At 40.7% G+C, this 16,950-nt stretch overlaps 1 protein-coding gene across 4 annotated transcripts in view; it reads left to right on the top strand.

Annotated features, from left to right (window-relative positions):
* TPD52 (tumor protein D52) overlaps nt 1-16,950 on the top strand; it is a 242,260-nt gene that overhangs the window by 79,434 nt on the left and 145,876 nt on the right. For all 4 annotated transcript variants that reach the window (XM_064267863.1, XM_064267865.1, XM_064267862.1 and 1 more), the window contains exon 2: nt 12,878-12,993. In XM_064267863.1, coding sequence (XP_064123933.1) covers nt 12,878-12,993 — 116 coding nt within the window. The remainder of the gene's footprint in view (nt 1-12,877; nt 12,994-16,950) is intronic.

Here is a 16,950-nt window from a genome sequence, read left to right as displayed (position 1 = left end):
CCTTCTTTTTAAAATGTTCGTCTGGTACAGCTAGATTGTTCTCACAACCCGTAGTTTGAAAAACACTGATTTATAATGAATTTCAGAATATGGAATATGAACTGTAACAGGGATCTTACTTTTTCCTTTTTGTTCACTGCTGTTGCCCCAGCACCTAGAATAGTGCTTCAATATCTATTGCTTAACAAATATTTGTTGACTGATTGACTGAGTGCGTGGATGAAACTGGAAAGGGCTAGTTCATATCACTCTCCAGTTCATTTTATAGATGTGAAAATTGAGGCCAAGAGAGGTGGTGTGATGTCCCCAAATCACAAAGCTTAATTAGCCTAAAGTGCAGCTAGCGCTCATCTCAATTATCAGCCCAGTGCCTTTGTTTTGTTTTGTTTTTTAAACCCACAGTATCTCAGCTTCTCTGGTATGTTGTTAGTTGCTGTCGAGTTGGCTCCATTCATGGCGACCTTATGTATAACCGAATGAAACACTGCCCTGTCCTGTACCATCTTCATGATCATTGTTTTGACCACTGTCAGCCCATCTCATCAAGGGCCTCCCTTGCCTTCTATTGTTCACTTTACCGATTATAGTGCAGTTTTTCTAGTGATTGATCTTTCCAAAGTAAGTGAGCGTAAGTCTCTCCATCCTTGCTTCTAAGGAATATTCTTGTATTTCTTGTAAAATTGATTTGTTCTTCCAGCCCAAACCCACTGCTGTGGAGTTGATTCTGACTCAGAGCAACACTATAGGACAGAATAGAACTGCCTCAATAGGGTTTCCAAGGCTGTAAATCTTTACAGAAGCAGACTGCCATATCGTTTTCCTGTGAAGCCGCTTGTGGGTTCAAACCACCGACCTTTCGGTTAGCGGATGAGCACTTTAACCACTGTGCCACCAGGGCTCCTGTTCTTCTGGCAGTTCACAGTATATTCGATATTCTCCGCTAACACCACATGGATACTGTAGAACATGTCAGTCATTCAAGGCAGAACCTCTCTTTTGGTCAAGGGTTTGAGCATGGGTGTAGTTGATTCTTTACGTGCTGCTTGGGTCTGGACATTCCATTCTGTCTTTGCTGTTGCTGGTCAGCACCTGTGGTCCCACCCATGGTGTCCTTGCTGGTATTTTCTCTTCCCTTCTATGAATATCTCTAGGAGTAATTCCCCAAATGTTATTTACGTAGATTCACTCATCCTCTTAAGAATTGTCTCATTTACAGGAGGGTGCAGCCCTGGTTTGCTTTGGTTATTTCTAGTAATTTCAGGAAATAGAAATAATTTAGAAATCTGATAGTTTAATGCTGTCATATTTGAAACTCTAAAAAGTCTGAAAAATCTAATGAAAATTCCTCAGCTCATAGTTTAAAGTCCTTTCTGATTTCTACGCCGTCATTCCGATTTTCTTTTACTGAGGTGGCAAGCACTTCTTGAAAAGTTTTTCATGATTGTAGAGATCTTAACTAGCAAACATCTCTATGGTTTATAAAATACAAATCAGAGCAGAATTGAAGAGATATAAAACCTCCTGATAGCTAGAGAGGAAATTTAAGGAAGGAAGTGACTCCTCTCTGGGGATCCCCAAATTTCTTTGTGGTTGACCTTTTGGCTGTCTGTGAAGTGACCCAGTTACTAGTTTTACACTTGATGGGGGTGTTGATGAAGTGGCTCTGAAGTAATCAACTGAAAATTTTGTCCCCTCTGTTTTTACTCTATTTAGGAAAACTAGAAGGAGTAAGTAAAGCATTTGAAAATACTAGGGTGTTCTGCCTTTGTAATCTTTTCTTCCTCCTTCACTCCTCCTGTGAGGTGGAGTTTTGGGAGGGTGACCTTTTTCTTCTGGGATCTTTTTTCTGGTTGAATCCCAGGACTACGTCTCTGCCTGATCTGGCTCTCAGGATCTCTTTTCCTTTTTTGCCTTAGTGTAACTCCCGTCCCCACCTCCACCTCCTTCCGCTGTAATAACCCTGACCAAAACCAGTTGCCATGGAGTCGTTCTGACTCATTGTGGCCCCATGTGTGTCAGAGCAGAACTTGGCTTCCTAACGTTTTCAGTGGCTGATTTTTTGGAAGCAGATCGCCAGACCTTTCTGCAGAAGTACCTCTGAGTGGACTCAAACCTCCAACCCTTGGTTTAGCAGCCATCACATTTATCATTTGCACAACCTGGGGATTCACCATCCGATTAATCTCTTGGGGTTTGTCTTAGTTATCTAGTGCTGCTATAATGGAAATACCGTAAAATTCAGGGTGTCAGCAGCAGGGAAAGGCTTTCTCTCTCTGTTGGCTCTGGAGGAAGGCCCTTGTCTCTTGTGAGCTCTGCTTCTGGGCCATCTTCATGTGGCTTGGCATGTGTCTTCCCCATCTCTGCTTTTCTCAATTACTCATTTTCTCTCTTTTATGTCTCAAAAGAGGTTGACTCAAGACTCAAGACATAACAAAGAAATCCCATTCCCAAATAGGATTATAACCATAGGCATAGAAGTTAGGATTTACAACACATATTTTTGGGGGACATAATTCAATCTATAACAGGCTTCCTGGGTCCTCTCCCAAATGGGGTAGGTCAAGTTGCCTCAGCTTCTTTGTTCCCTGCTGCCTCAACTATGGTGCCCGGATGGCATAGTTAAGTCTTCAACTGCTAGGTCAGCAGTTCGAATCCACCAGCTGCTCCCTGGGAACCCTACGGGGCAGTTCTACCCTGTCCTATAGGATTGCTATGAGTCATAATTGGCTTGATAGCAACAGGTTTGGTTTTTTTGTTGTTTTTTTTTTTTTTTTTTTGACTCAACTACACTTCTTCATTTTTCTCTCCTAGGGTTTTACTGACCTCCCCATGGACAGATATGGTCAAATTATAAATAGCCTTAAGAAATCTAATGTCTTAACGGCCCTTGCTCCTGAATCTTTTTTTTCTGAAGATAATCAGTGTGAAACAGCAGGTATCAGCTGTTTGTGCCCTTTTAGATGCTCCCTTGCTTTTTGCTTTAAGTCAGTAGCTCTCAGCCTGGGGCGGTTTTGCCCCCCAGGGGACCTTCAGCTGTCATACCTGGTTGGGGTGCTCCTGGCATCTAGTGAGTGAGTGGAGGTCTGGAATGCTGCACAGGACAGCTCTCAGCACAAAGAATCATTGGCCCAGATGTGCACGGTGCTGCGGGCGAGAAGCCCTGGCTTGAGTAGATCTTTTGTTTTTAGGGCAGAACCACCTTCCTGCGGGCATCTCCAGATACTCCTCCCACCTCTCCAGGACTTTACATCCGGTAACAAAGAGTGAGTCCCAGAGAGTGGGAGCCATAGGCACAGACTTATCAAAAGGAGGATCTTTATCCTGTGTTCTTTCTGGGTAGTGCCACTAAAGATGTCTTCAACTATGTTTTATCTCTTTTTATAACTCTAGGATAAAAAAGGGAGAGATATTTCCTCTTGTTTTGTGCTTAAACAGTCCTACACACTGAAGTTTCTTATCCTGGTCTGGTTTAAAGCTTTTGTTGTGTTTTTAAAGATTGTCTAAGAAAGGTGTATATATTTTTTATTTCCAGAAAAGTTTCCGGGGCAGGATTATACTTTAATTCTATCTTGGGGGGGTGGTGGTGGTGGTGGTTGTTTGCCATCGAGTCATTTCTGACTCACAGCAAACCTATAGGACAGAGTAAAACTTGCTCGTAGGATTTCCTAAGCTGTAATCTTTATGGGAGCAGATTGGCAGGTCTTTTCTCCCATGGAGCCACAGGTGAGTGCAGACGGCCAGCCTTTTATTCAGTAGCCAAGTGCTTAACCATTGCACCGTCAGGGCTCCTTTCTTTCTTGGGTAGACGGTATTAAAATTCAGACTAAATAACAGATCCCTTAGGCACCCTCACTGGCATTTTCTTCCCTCTTAACTGATTGGTTTTGGAGACAGCTGACATTATATTTTTTCCTTCTATAATATCTGTGCTTTGTATCCCACCTGTGTGACCATGGTATATTGGGCTGTGCACACGTGTTCTCTGTAACCTGGAGGTAGGTAACTGCTCCAGATAGTAGCAGTCTTTGGATCGATTATGTGTGATAGAAATTCGCTGTTTTTTCCTTAGAAAAGTAGCATTTTATGTCTTTTAAATGGAAGACCATTGTAGGTGAAAGCAATGAAGTGAGAATGCAGCATGTAAAATAAAAAGATGAAGATAAAAGGCAGAAAGAAAAGGAGGGTGGGTTCTTATCGTTCTCTTGACCAGTAACTTACCTGTGCAGCCAGTTGCTACTGAGTCAGCTCTGACTCTTCGTATCCCCGTGTGTGTCAAAGCAGAACTGCTCCGTATGGCTTTTGATAGCTGAGTTTTTGGGAAATAGATCGCCAGGCCTTTCTTCTGAGGCATCTTTGGGTAGACTTAACGTCTAACCTTTTGGATAGCAGCTGAGCACGTTACCTGTTTACACCACCCAGAGACTCCAGTTTATCCATGAACCTTCCTCTAATTCATTTATTCAGTCAACATTGCTCAGTACCTGCTGTGTGCAGACACTGTGCTGGGGCTAATGATACAGGATTGACCTGCGGTGCTAAGTGCTAACAGCCTAGTGGTCGTGTTCTAAGCATATGTTACACATAGGTTGTTATATCCAGGTCCAGGGCACATTTCTCAGCCTGGGACATGAGTTTGGGGAAGCCTCCAAGAGGAGGAGACGCCTAAAACGGAGTTATGAAATGAATGGAACTTGGAAATAAGGAGGGATTTCAGGCAGAGAAAATAACACGTGCAGAATGCAGAAAAAAGAGCATGCCTTCCTGGAGGAGCTGTGGGTTGGAACATGTGGGTGGCGCATGAGGTGGGTAAAGGGCGATGTAGGAGAAGGAGTAGGCGGTTCCAGATTGTAAGAACAATGAGCTTTACTGGGAAGTGGGAAGCCATTGAAGGATTTGAGGCAAGGGAGTGTCGAGGTCAGACACACATTTTAGAAAGCTCACTTGGGTGGCAGGAGGGCGAATGCATTAGAGGAGACAGAGAAATAGACCATCAAGGAGCTTTGGTGCCAGAGTCTGAGTGAACAATAGTGAGAGGCTGGACTAAGACAGTAGCGGTGGGATGGAATGTGGGGTAGGAAATAGAATTCTGGGTGAGTGGCATGGAGTGATACTTCAGTGAGGTTAGGAGAAAACACCAGGGAGGATGTGTGGGAGGTATCAGAGGAGGGGGATTTCTGGCTGAGGTTGCAGTATCAGATGCCTAAGAGATACCAAGTGAGGCAGGGACAGAAACTTGTCCTTAATTAAAAGGGTGTGGGAAGGGCAGATGCTGGTTGCCGGGAAAAGTGATGGGAAGTGAGGAAGTGCCACCTGTTCATGGAACGGAAGAAGGGAGAAAGGAAAGGAACCAAACCAGTTACCATGGAGTCGGCTCTGACTCATGGTGACCCCGTGTGTGTCAGAGTAGACATGTGCTTCATAGGATTTTCAGTGACTGGCCTTTCTTCCAAGATGTCTCTGGGTGGACTCGAACCTCCAACCTTTTGATAGCAGCCAAGCACCTTAACCGTTTGCACCACTCAAAGATTCCAGAGAGGAAATGGCTAGGATGAAGACATCTGAATGTCTGATAGGCAGTCCATCGTGGGGATAGCACAGGACTGGGCCACGTTTTGTTCTGTTGTGCATGAGTTTGCCGTGAGTGAGTCGGGGGTGACTTCACAGCAGCTAACAACAACAACAAATATGTGCCCCGCTCTTTGTATTTACTACCTTTTTAAAAAATTCTTAAAAAACCTAGAGAGCTAGGTGGTATTGTGTTCTTTTTACAGATGAGAGGTTTGGGGCTCTTGGAGTATAAACCTCTGGTCAAAGGTCACCTGGCTTGTAAATGGCTGAGTCAGTTTTTATACCCCCTTCTATCTAATGTGAAAGCTCATGCTTGTCTTTTTTCTACTCTTTTAAAAATCTCTGCCCCCAGTTTCCTCACCTTTAAAGAATGAAATATTTGAATTAAATGTTCAAAAATTCTTTTCAAAACTGAGATTGTGTGAACATGGCTGAAACAGTTTTGATTAATAATCATTAAACATGTGGAATGGAAGCAGTTGGTCTTAACTGGAAAGGTCAGAGATCGAATTGGCAGGTATCCGGAAGTTCAATAGCAAACTATTATAGATAGTGCGGGGACACGGCACTGTCATGTTACAGGTGACAGTATACCCTAAATTGGTACAAACTGTATAAAGAATAGTTTGGTAATAGCAAAATTAGAAAAGCACATGTCCTTTAACCTCCTAATTCTGTTCTGAGAATTTATACTGCCGATATATCAGAAAATGTGCAGAATGACTTAACTAACAGGTTTTTCAACTGCAGCCCAGGGTTTATCTGTAACACGACAGTTTAAAAAAATGTGGTGTGTACGCATAATGGAATCATGTGCAGCCATTAAAAAAAGAACAAGGAAGAAAAAAGAAAGAAGGAAAAGGAAGGAGAAACACACTCTGATTAAATCTTTAACCGATAAGTCAGTTCAAATAAAAACATTTATTAACATTTGCTCTGTTCTGGGGACAGTCAGTACTGTGATGAAAAGGTAAGGGTCCTGTTACTAGGACTTCATAGTCTAGAAGTAGGGACATGTTCAAGATGACTTTTCCTCCATTCTTCCTCACTCTGAGCTTGTCTGCCTTCCTTCTCCCCACCACATTCACTCACACGCACTTCCACTTAAGTCAGAAACTTAACTGCATCTTTCTCAAATTATTCACGAGCTCTCTGAAGTGTAAAGTATGCTGCTTCATCCAGTTGAAGATACTGTAGATTGAGGGATGTACCATTATTTTATATTTCATTAAGGAAAAATAATACTGCCAGTTAAACTAAAGGCAATGCTTTATTGCAACTTAAATTTTTAAAATTTTAATGCTTATTGAAGTTCTTTTAGATTTAAATTAGACACATAGGCTGATCATAACACCCCTGTGCATATTTTTAAAATAAGTTGATTAAAGTTTTCCTAAAACTTCTTCATAATCAGATTCTATCTTAATCTAAATTGCTTTTCAACTATGAATAATCAATGCCCATTTTATTTATTTTTCTCATACAAAAAGTCTGTGATGTGCCTTTCTGAAAGGGGAGAGATCTGTATTCAGATGTAGGAGCTTCTAAGCCATTGATACCCATTTTTCAGATTTTGAAGTACGGCTTGAAAGGGATAAGCAATTATGCCATACCTTCTGCTTAGCTGACTAATGTCTTATATAAAATGTAAAACAGAAACAAAAACAAAAAAGAATCTTATAATTGAGGGAGCACAGTATTGCCTTTCTTCGTCCCGTCTTGTCATCCTCACTCCCATGACAGTGAAATTCAGGCACTCTTGCCTTGGCACCCAGCGGTCATCCTGTCAGGCTCTCCCTGAAACCCATTGCTGTGGAGTCAATCCCGAATCACAGTAACTTTATAGGACAGCGTCGAACCGCCCTATAGAGTTTTTCCTAGGCTGTAATCTTTATGCAAGCAGATTACCACATCTGTCTCCCAGGGAGTGGCTGGTGGGTTCAAACCCCCAACCTTTCAGTTAGCAGCCAAGCACTTAACCACTGTGCCACAGGGGCTCCTGAGGCTCTTCCTAGCCTAGGCCATTTTCCAGCCTGCTGCTGGAGGGGGTTTCCAAAAGGCAAGTCTAGACATGTCACTCCCCACTTAAATCTTCAGGAGGATTGCATGTGTGAAGTTAAAGACGGGCCAACCATCTCTTTGGATAACTAGAAGAATTAAGTGGCTAAAATGTTCATAACCTCATGGAACAAATTATCACCAGTTTCAGCCACTTGGGCTTGATAATGATATCTGTGGCTTGTCCAGCCAGGAATCCCCCCAAGTTCTCATACCCTCAGTGAAGGAAAAGTCCCTGCGGGGAAAGGCTGGGACCTCCGGCCTGTTTCCGGAGTCCCTTCTGTGACTTCAAGCAAGTTATTTAACCTCAGAAGGCCTTGGTTTCCTAATGGAAATAAATAGTACTACTCTCATTGGGGATTTTATGAGATAAGATGTAATCTCCCCACACAGCGGCTGGTGTATTAAGAAAAAAAAAAAAAAATTAGGCCTCAATAAATATTAGTTATATCTTCTCTCCCTTCTCCATCTTTTAAAAACAGCTTTCCATCAGAATGTTAACATTAATGATCAGCTTAAAAAAAAATTGATAATTTTAAGTAATCAATACTTTAATCAAGTTTTTGTTTTCCCAGCTTTCATGTTGTGAATGAGAAATTGAGTGACCTTTTTCCCAACCAGATTTCCTCTGGTCTCTAAAAGACTTTGTTCCAACCCTGATCTCTTTTCTATCTTTTAAACTCTGCGTCATATTTTGGTTTTGTTCCTTTATGCCTTTTTTTGATGCTCAGACCTGTCAGGAAAAAATGTAGTCCTGAACTTATTTTAAGTTAGTTAAACTTGCTTTATTTAAGCCTCTGGACTAATTAATTAGTTACAATTTAAGCTCTCTGGATTTCAGTTTCCTCATCTGACAAGTTAAAATAACAGCTCTTTCGTGTTTGGTGGTTATGAGGAGTGAGGGATAAGGAATGTGAAGAACTTGGTCCAGAAGTTGATACTTAGGACGTTAACCAATGGTGCTTGTTTTGAAGGGAATCTGGAAGTAATGGTTAGAGCTGTGGTGATTTTATTGTTAGGCTTCTTAAATGGATCAGTGGCCTATTTTTGTCAATCCCTGTTTCTTTAACAGATTTTGTGTTCAGTCACCAAAACATAAAAGTTCTTTCTTCAAAAATCTGCCACTTGTTCCCCGTTTTCCCTGCTACTGCCTGGGATTAGACACCACTTACCATATTTCTCCTGTATAACTATAAAAGCATCTTAACTTCTTTTCCCACTTCAGGATTTATCCTCATCCCACTTGCCAATGACATCTTCCTAATAAAGCCATTATTCTGTGCAGTAACTTTCGGTGATTTCCATGTTGCCTACAGAATGAAGTCCAGAATCTTCAGCCCAATTTTAATAACCTCCACAAAGAATACTACACTCTTACTGAACATATAGGAAACAGGATAATATCTAGAAAAATATGTAAGACAAAATTTGGACTCCCAGATTTGGGGAAACTGTAGAGTCCAAAATTGATGATGGAACTGTTTGTAATCTAATTTTTGAGATTCTTTTACTCTTTAGGCAGTCTTATTTATGATTGCTTCTAGAGATTTTCTTAGTCTTGATGCCTTCCATACCATCCTTCAGCCTCCAGTTCTTGTCTTTATTTGTACTTTGGAAAGTCGTGAAGATCATTGATTGGAAGCATCTGCTTTCAAATCAGACTGTTTGGGTTCAAAATCATAACTCTACCACATACTCCAGTGTGTCACCGTGGCCAAGTTGCTTAACCTCTTTGAATTTCCTCATCTGTAAATGGTGATACTAATATCCTCCTCACAGAAGGATGTACATGATGTAATATATTTGGAACACAGTTCAGATTTGGATATAAATATAATGCACTTAGTGGCAGTGATAAAACCAAAAAACAAACCAAACCCATTGTCATCAAGTCAATTCTGACTCATAGCGACCCTATAGAACAGTAGCGTTTCCAAGGAATGCCTGGTGGATTTGAACTGCCAACCTTTTGGTTAGCAGCCTAGCACTTAACGGCTATGCCACCAGGGTTTCCGTGGTGGTGGTAGTGGTTATAATTTTCCTAAGGCATGACCATCATATTATGCTGGGAATTAGGATACCTGCCATTCTATTCTTCCTTTGTGTCCATTATTTTCCAATTTTTCTTCCATTTGATTATCCATCCAAATCAAACCTCACTTTTAAATTTTAATGTTGATGATTTGCTGCCACCTACAGGCTAATGTGGAAAAGACTGAACATGTAACTACCAACTTTCTTAGATTCTAAATATAAAATCTCATCATCTTTAAGGTGCTGAAGCTAACTGTGGGCAGCCTCATTGCCCCTTTTGCTGAGAAATGTATTTTCCTTGACAGCCTAACTGCATAGTTGAATATTATTAGAATCCCCTTAGATTCTTTTTGAATTGGCCAGGCACACACACACACACACAAAAAAACCCAAACAAAAAAAATCAAACCTGCTGCTGTTGAGTCGATTCTGACTTGTAGCGACCCTATAGTACAGAGTAGAACTGTTACTGCAAATCTCGGATTTGAGCCAATACTGAGACAGGAGGAGGTAAGCAGCAAGAGGGCTTTTTGAACACCGGTATCCAAGAGACCCCAACCCAGCAACAACAACAACAAAAAAAAACAGAGGGGGTTAAATTTCTCCCAAATTCTGTCTAAAGAGCTAACGGGAAGGTTTTATAGGGGGAAGGTCGGGATTATCTCATGATTTTAAGCATGTAGCCCACAGATGGTCTTATACATCACAAAACAACTACAAGAAACTCTTTTATTAAACTAAACATATGTATGTCAGACATCTGGGCTCTAATCTGTATGTTTGTAACAGGCTGGAAAAAAACTTACATAAGAATCTCTCAGCTAGTGGAACTGTTCTGCCAAGTATACTTTGACTGAGATAAGGAGCAAGAAAGAAAGTTGCAGATCAAAAGCGCCAGGCAGCCTTCTTAGCTGTTGTTGTCTTGCAGGCTGAAGGCCATTTGCAAACAAAGTTCAGTCATGCTTGCTGTTATGTTAAGAGTGGAACAGACTGCTCAGCCATATCTTGAACAGAACCCGTACCATTTTTCAAAGACTAGAGATTAATCACAGTTTACACAGCTATGCTAAAACAAACCAGAAAATATATTCCCTCTACTTTAATATAAAACACTAAAGAAAATGTATTTTCTCTACTTCAGAACTGCCCCATAAGGTTTCCAAAGAGGGGGTAGTGGATTCAAACTGCTGACCTTTTGGTTAGCAGCCGAATGCTTAACCACTATGCCACTAGGGCTCCACTGTCTATGCATTAGAGGGCTTAATCATATTCTGATTACCTCTCTGGTTTGTAGTTCGTTTTTTTTTTATATTAATTTTATGCCTTCAACAATTCTGTAAACACTTTCCTGGTAGGCACTATTTTGATACTGTAATGCTGATTATTATTATTGTTAACTAACATTGAGCAGTTAATATACAGGAGACCCTGTACCAACTGCTTCTGTGTACCTTGTATGTAAGGTACGTACCCTTTAGCTCATTGATTGGTGCAGTTCTCTTCTGTTTGCCATGGTGCTGGCTGCTTGTTGAACAGCGTAGTTATTCTCTTCTCCTCTGAATCAGCTGCCTTGCGTCTTGCTTAGGCAAGGGCGCCGCATTGCTGATATGGCTGAACTGCTGCCTTTTCAGAAATGGACGTGGGGGATAGTGGGGAACAACCGGAATGGCTACAGCACTCACTGGCAGAAGAGGAGGAAGAGGAAGGGAAAGAGAAAGAGAAGGAAGAGAGAGAGAGAGCACAGAAGGAGGGGAAAACCTTCTCCTGGTGACCCTCATTGCAAAAAATTTGTTGCCAGAGGAGACCAAAATCCTAAACCTGTGACATGGGGATAGGCAAGCAGAACAGACACTAAGATAGTAAAGCTGGTAAGCGCTCGCCTCAGGCGTGAAATTTAACGGGGCACCATAAAATCAGAGTAATCAAAATAAATACTACGTTAGTGCAATCTTGTTAAAAATATCAAAATGAATGCAAAAAAATCCATGATGAACAAACTATTAAAATTTTAAATAAAGACAAGATCAGTAACATGGACCTTGAGAAGTCATTTTAGAGCCTTGAGACAAAAGGAAAAATCAGCAGCACTGATCCTATTGAAACTTTTGGTTTTTTGTTCATCATGGTTTTTTTTAATTAATTTTTTAAAAAATTGCTTTAAAATATTACTTGTAATATTTTTTGATGCCACCTTATATTTTACATCTATGGCAATACCACCTTCGACTCACAGGTCTCCTTCTAGCCTTGTAGTTGAGGCTTGGGAGGAAGGGAGGGGAAGGTTGCTAAGGGGCTGCTGCCTCCCTGACCACTCCCCAGAAACCCCCATGTCCTCCCTGATCGGCGTTTAGTCATTGACTCTACTCCAGAGAAATGGGGGTGGCTGGGGAAAGGACTCAAATAATGTGGAGAACTTCTTCATGGGTGTTGGTCATTTCTCTGAATCATACACATTAGGATTTCTTAAGGGTATCTGGATGATATTAAACGAAAAGCTACAGGTGTTTTCCCACTTTCACTGACTAATGGAAAGAAATGGAATAAAATTTCTTTATGGATGTAGTTTGGTCAGCAGTTCTCTCTTCACCAAGGATGCTGCTAAATGTCGGGTTTTATAACTAGAGGAAGCTAAAGGCACTCACATCCTTCCTGTTCTTAGTGTGCAGTGGATAAAATCTTTCATCTAATTCGTGCTGACTTACTACTTGAGCTTTTTAAAACCTTGCCAGGATCCCATACCCAGCCTGACTCTTCTGCTCTGTAGGTACCTGTATTATAACTGAGAAAATGAGCAGAAGCAGAGAGAAGGCTGTTTTTTCTAAACTTGTATTTTGGTAGAGTCTATGTTGGTGGTGTAGTGATTAAGAGTTCAGCTGCTAACCGAAAGGTCTGCAGTTAAAATCCATCAGCTGCTCCTTGGAAACCCTGTGGGGCAGTTCTACTCTATCCTGTTGGGTGGTTATGAGTGGAAACTGACTTGACACCACCTAACAACAACAATAACAAAGTTTCTTTCTTTTTTTTTTTTTTAGTGGACAGCCCAGACATCTCTTTTGTCCTTTACTCAAAAAGTCAGGTCACTTGAAGGTCCAGAAAGGTGATATGTGGGCCCTAACCAGGTTGATTTGATTCTGGTTGAGGCAGTGGAGTAGCCTGTAGGAGAATCTTACTTAGCTTTCAGACCTAAGAGACTATTTTTTTTTAAATCCCCAACAAGGTGTGCTGAGAACAGACCCAGTACCGGAGGAAGGGGAAGATGCTGCTGCCACAATCAGTACCGCAGAGGCCCTGTCAGAGGAGGAACAAGAAGAGCTAAGAAGAGAACTTGCAAAGGTAAAATAATTACTCTTTTTAAAATTACTGTTATTGTGGTTGTTAGGCATTGAATTGTTTCCCCCAAAAGTATGTGTCAACTTGGCTAGGCCATGATTCCCAGTATTGTGTGGTTGTCCTCCATTTTGTGATCTGATGTAATTATCCTATGTGTTGTAAATCCTATCTCAATGATGTTAATGAGGTAGGATTAGTGACAGTTATGTTAATGAGGCAGGCCACAAGCTACAAGATTAGGTTGTATTTTGAGTCAAACTCTTTTGAGATACAAAAGAGAGAAGTAAGCAGAGAGGAGAGAGACCTCATACCACCAAGAAAGAAGAGCTGGTAGCAGAGTACATCATTTGGACCAAGGGTCCCTGCTCTGAGAACCTCCTAGTCAGGGGGAAGATTGATGACAAGGACCTTCCGCCAGAATTGACAGAGAGAGAAAGCCTCCCCTGGAGCTGACACCCTGCATTCACAGTGGTGTGCGCCTATACCACTATCAAATCCCAGAACATTTTCAGCACCCCCAGAAGGAAACGCTGTCTCCGCTCTCCCTTTCCCCTAGCCCCTGGAAACCACTAATCTGCTTTCTGTTCCTGTGGCTTTGCCTCTTCTGGGTATTTCATGTATATGGGCTCATATAATATGTGGCCTTTGGTGCCTGGCTTCTTTCACTTAGTATCATGTTTTCAAGAACCACCATTCCATTTGGAGCTTCGAGTCTTGCATTTAATATGTATTGCTCTTTGTGTTTCTAAAGCACATGGTATTATCCTACAGTCAGTTCCAGATGGGGAGAGAATGCCATATGTTTACTTGTCCTAGAGGTCTTGAGTAGGGAGGGAGGCAGAAGAGCATGGTATCGGTTTATTTTTATGTGAGAAAAGGTATAAATGGGTACAGTGGGTCTGAGAAGTAGGGAGAATGAGAGCAGCAGTAGTGACTGTCTTCTGGCAGACTTTACTAGCATCATATCATAACGTTTTGCTCTTTGGCTCAGCTGTGCCGATGGCTTTCCTTCTACTGTTGGTTGTGTTGTGGAGATAGACACTTTTGAACCCTTTCTTACGTTGGCTTTTATAAACAAGATGGGAACGGAATGGATAAAACAAATTGGTGATAAATCCTATGAAGAGAGTCAAGGATTAAAAATAATGAATATTCAATGCATGGCTAATATTACTGTTTTAAAAAGAAGAAAAATAATATCCTCCACTAGTTATATATGCTTATTGTAGAAACATTAAAAATACTGAATGAAAATCACCTACTTAAAAGTTTTGGGTTATCTGCTTTCAGACTTTTTTCCTATATATATGTTGCTATAACGTATTCCTGTATTTTAAGAAGGCATATATAACACACGCCTGTAAATTTTTTCCTGTTTAAAAGAATTTCAAGCATGTATTTTTATGCTCATAATCTTCTACAACCTCATTTTTATTTGCTGCATAGCCTTTGATAGAACATATTATGATTTTTAAACATTTAGATTATTTCCAGTTTTGTGTTATTCTAACAGTATTTTTGATGAAAAATATTTGCATGTAAACTTTTATGTACTTCTTCATTTAATTTCTTAGGACAAATTCCTAGAATTAGCCGTGAGATGAAGGCTCTAAATTGTTTTTAAGGATACCAGGGCATTTCTGTGTACACCAACATGGCCAATAGCTATGCAGATGGTTTCCTACAGTGTATGAGAGAGTACTTTTCCCCAAATCCTTGCCAGCACTGGGTATTCCGTCTTTATCAGTTAAAAAAAAAAAAAAGGCACAGCATCTAATCTCTATGGAGCACCTTCTGTGTGGCAGGCACTGAGCTCCATTATTTCATTGATCATCCGACGGCCCTATGAAGCAGCAGCTATTATCATGACCATGATTTGATGGATGAGGAAACAAAGGTCTCTGTCTCTAAATAGAGTATATAACTTTATTTAATAGGTATTTAATGAGGGCTTAAGGGCACCCAGCTAATTCATAGCAGTATTCAGTCTTGTATCCATGTCTTCATTAACTCCAGTGTCTGTGCGCATAACCTTGGATCTGTCTGGTAGTCACACTTTTCCAGAGATTTATCTTATTTTTATAAAAACCTTGCGAGATAGGCTATTACTGTTACTAGTTAAGATAATATAAAACAATTATGTATATAATAAAAATAGTTAATATTTAAAACCAAATGAGAGTTTTCAGCTTGGGAAGGAAAGCAGAACTGTTGCTTGAAATAGTTGTAGAATCTTAATAAAACAGAAATATTGTAAAATTCTGTCCACTCATTATTTTTTGAGATATATCAGAGATATATCTAAATCCTGCTGTCCTTTAATGCCTTTAAGGTCATGTTATTACATAAAAGAAAGAAAAAGGTTGCATTAAGGAATTAAGGCTGTGATGTGCTGGAGGGAATACACTGTGTTGTTCAGAAAGATTGGCAGTGGTCTTTCTTTCCAGCTTTCATGAGGAAAGGTGAGATGAGTTCCTCAGAGGAGTTTCAAAGAATAGACCATGTAAGCCTCTTCTTTGAAGTATCTGGAGATTTGGGGTTTGGTGGAAAGAGAGAGGTGTACAGTCCTGGAAAAGTGAAGAGCTACAGTGAGATTCAGCCAGTGAACTAGGAAGCGGCGTCACCTGGGTTGAAATTCTGGTTCCTACATGATTAGTTTGATGACTTTGGGCAAATCATTTATTTAATTTTGAACTGGATTCATTCTTTCTTTGCTGCTTAGTTCTTCGGACAATCTACTTTATCAACATGCCTCTTAAAATGTGACTTCAAAAATGGTATATTTGAGGGCTTCTCTGACAAGCACAGAAGAATATGTATTTATTCTAGACTCTACATTCCAATTAATGCAGTCAAAGAGCTATGTTATCCCTTTTTTCTCGCCAGCCATGTCACATTTGATTTATCATTTTCTCCTTTTATTGAGCATTATGCCTCTTTGCTTTGTGTTTTCTAAAGATTTAGTGAACAGCGAAAACATGGGCCACGTTGATTTTCAAATCAAAAAAGTGGTGTGCAAGTTGGGGCTGAGACTATTGCCTTGCATAAACCAAGGAGCAGCATCCTTCTAAGGGTCTGTATTGGATATACTTTAGAGGACCAGTTTTCAATCTCCTGGGCCAAAAACGCCTCTTGCACATGGTGTCAGCTTCTCTCTGTGAGTCTTCTCTTTTTTCCTCCACTCTGTGAATCTTTTTCTTTTCTTTATAGCTTCTGCTCAGAGTTTTGGCTTCCTCAGATCTTTTCAAACTTGCCACATCATCATCTCAGGGAGCCCCAAGAATACTTAAGACTGCTCTCTCCCAAATATTTCAGCTTCTACTTCTAGCTCATTTTCTTAAACCAGAGTCCTGAATGAGAGAAACTCTGGTTGGTCGAGTACATCACTGATTGCTGGCCAGTACATGGGTTAGCTGTCCTTGGGTCAGGGACCACTTCTCAACTACTTACCTGGTCAGGAAGCATCAAGGGGTCCACATGGGACTTTAGCAGAAACTCTTTGGGGGAGGCAGTTCATTTATGGCTGTGGCTTTAGCATGTACTAGAGCTGACATATCTGGTATAAACTCACATGGAAATATGGAAGATTGGATTTTAGTTTGGCTTGGTTCTGCATGTTTTGGTGGGGAAGGAGATTAGTTTGATTTAGTAGATGAATGAGAGTTTTTATGGGTATTCAAGTAGAAATGTCCAGCTGGAAATACAGGTCAGAAGAGAGGATGCTAGAGTAATCTGAATATTATCTATGGAGAGATGAAGAACCCTAACCCTATGGGAGATAATAGCTGGTAAGGAAGTATAGAGAGAAGGAAGAAGGCTGAGAACAGCTCAGTATGGAAATATAAAGAGATACCATGTTAGAGAAAAGCACCCCTGTAGAACAGATAAACAGGGTACCAGCTTCCTTAATAACATACAGTGAAACTTGTGAGAGCCGGAACTCAACAGGATGCCTTTTTT

Source organism: Loxodonta africana, chromosome 14 (genome assembly GCF_030014295.1).
Source record: "Loxodonta africana isolate mLoxAfr1 chromosome 14, mLoxAfr1.hap2, whole genome shotgun sequence".
NCBI lineage: Eukaryota > Metazoa > Chordata > Mammalia > Proboscidea > Elephantidae > Loxodonta > Loxodonta africana.
Note: the sequence above shows the minus strand (reverse complement) of the source record. Positions and strands in the feature narration are given on the sequence as shown.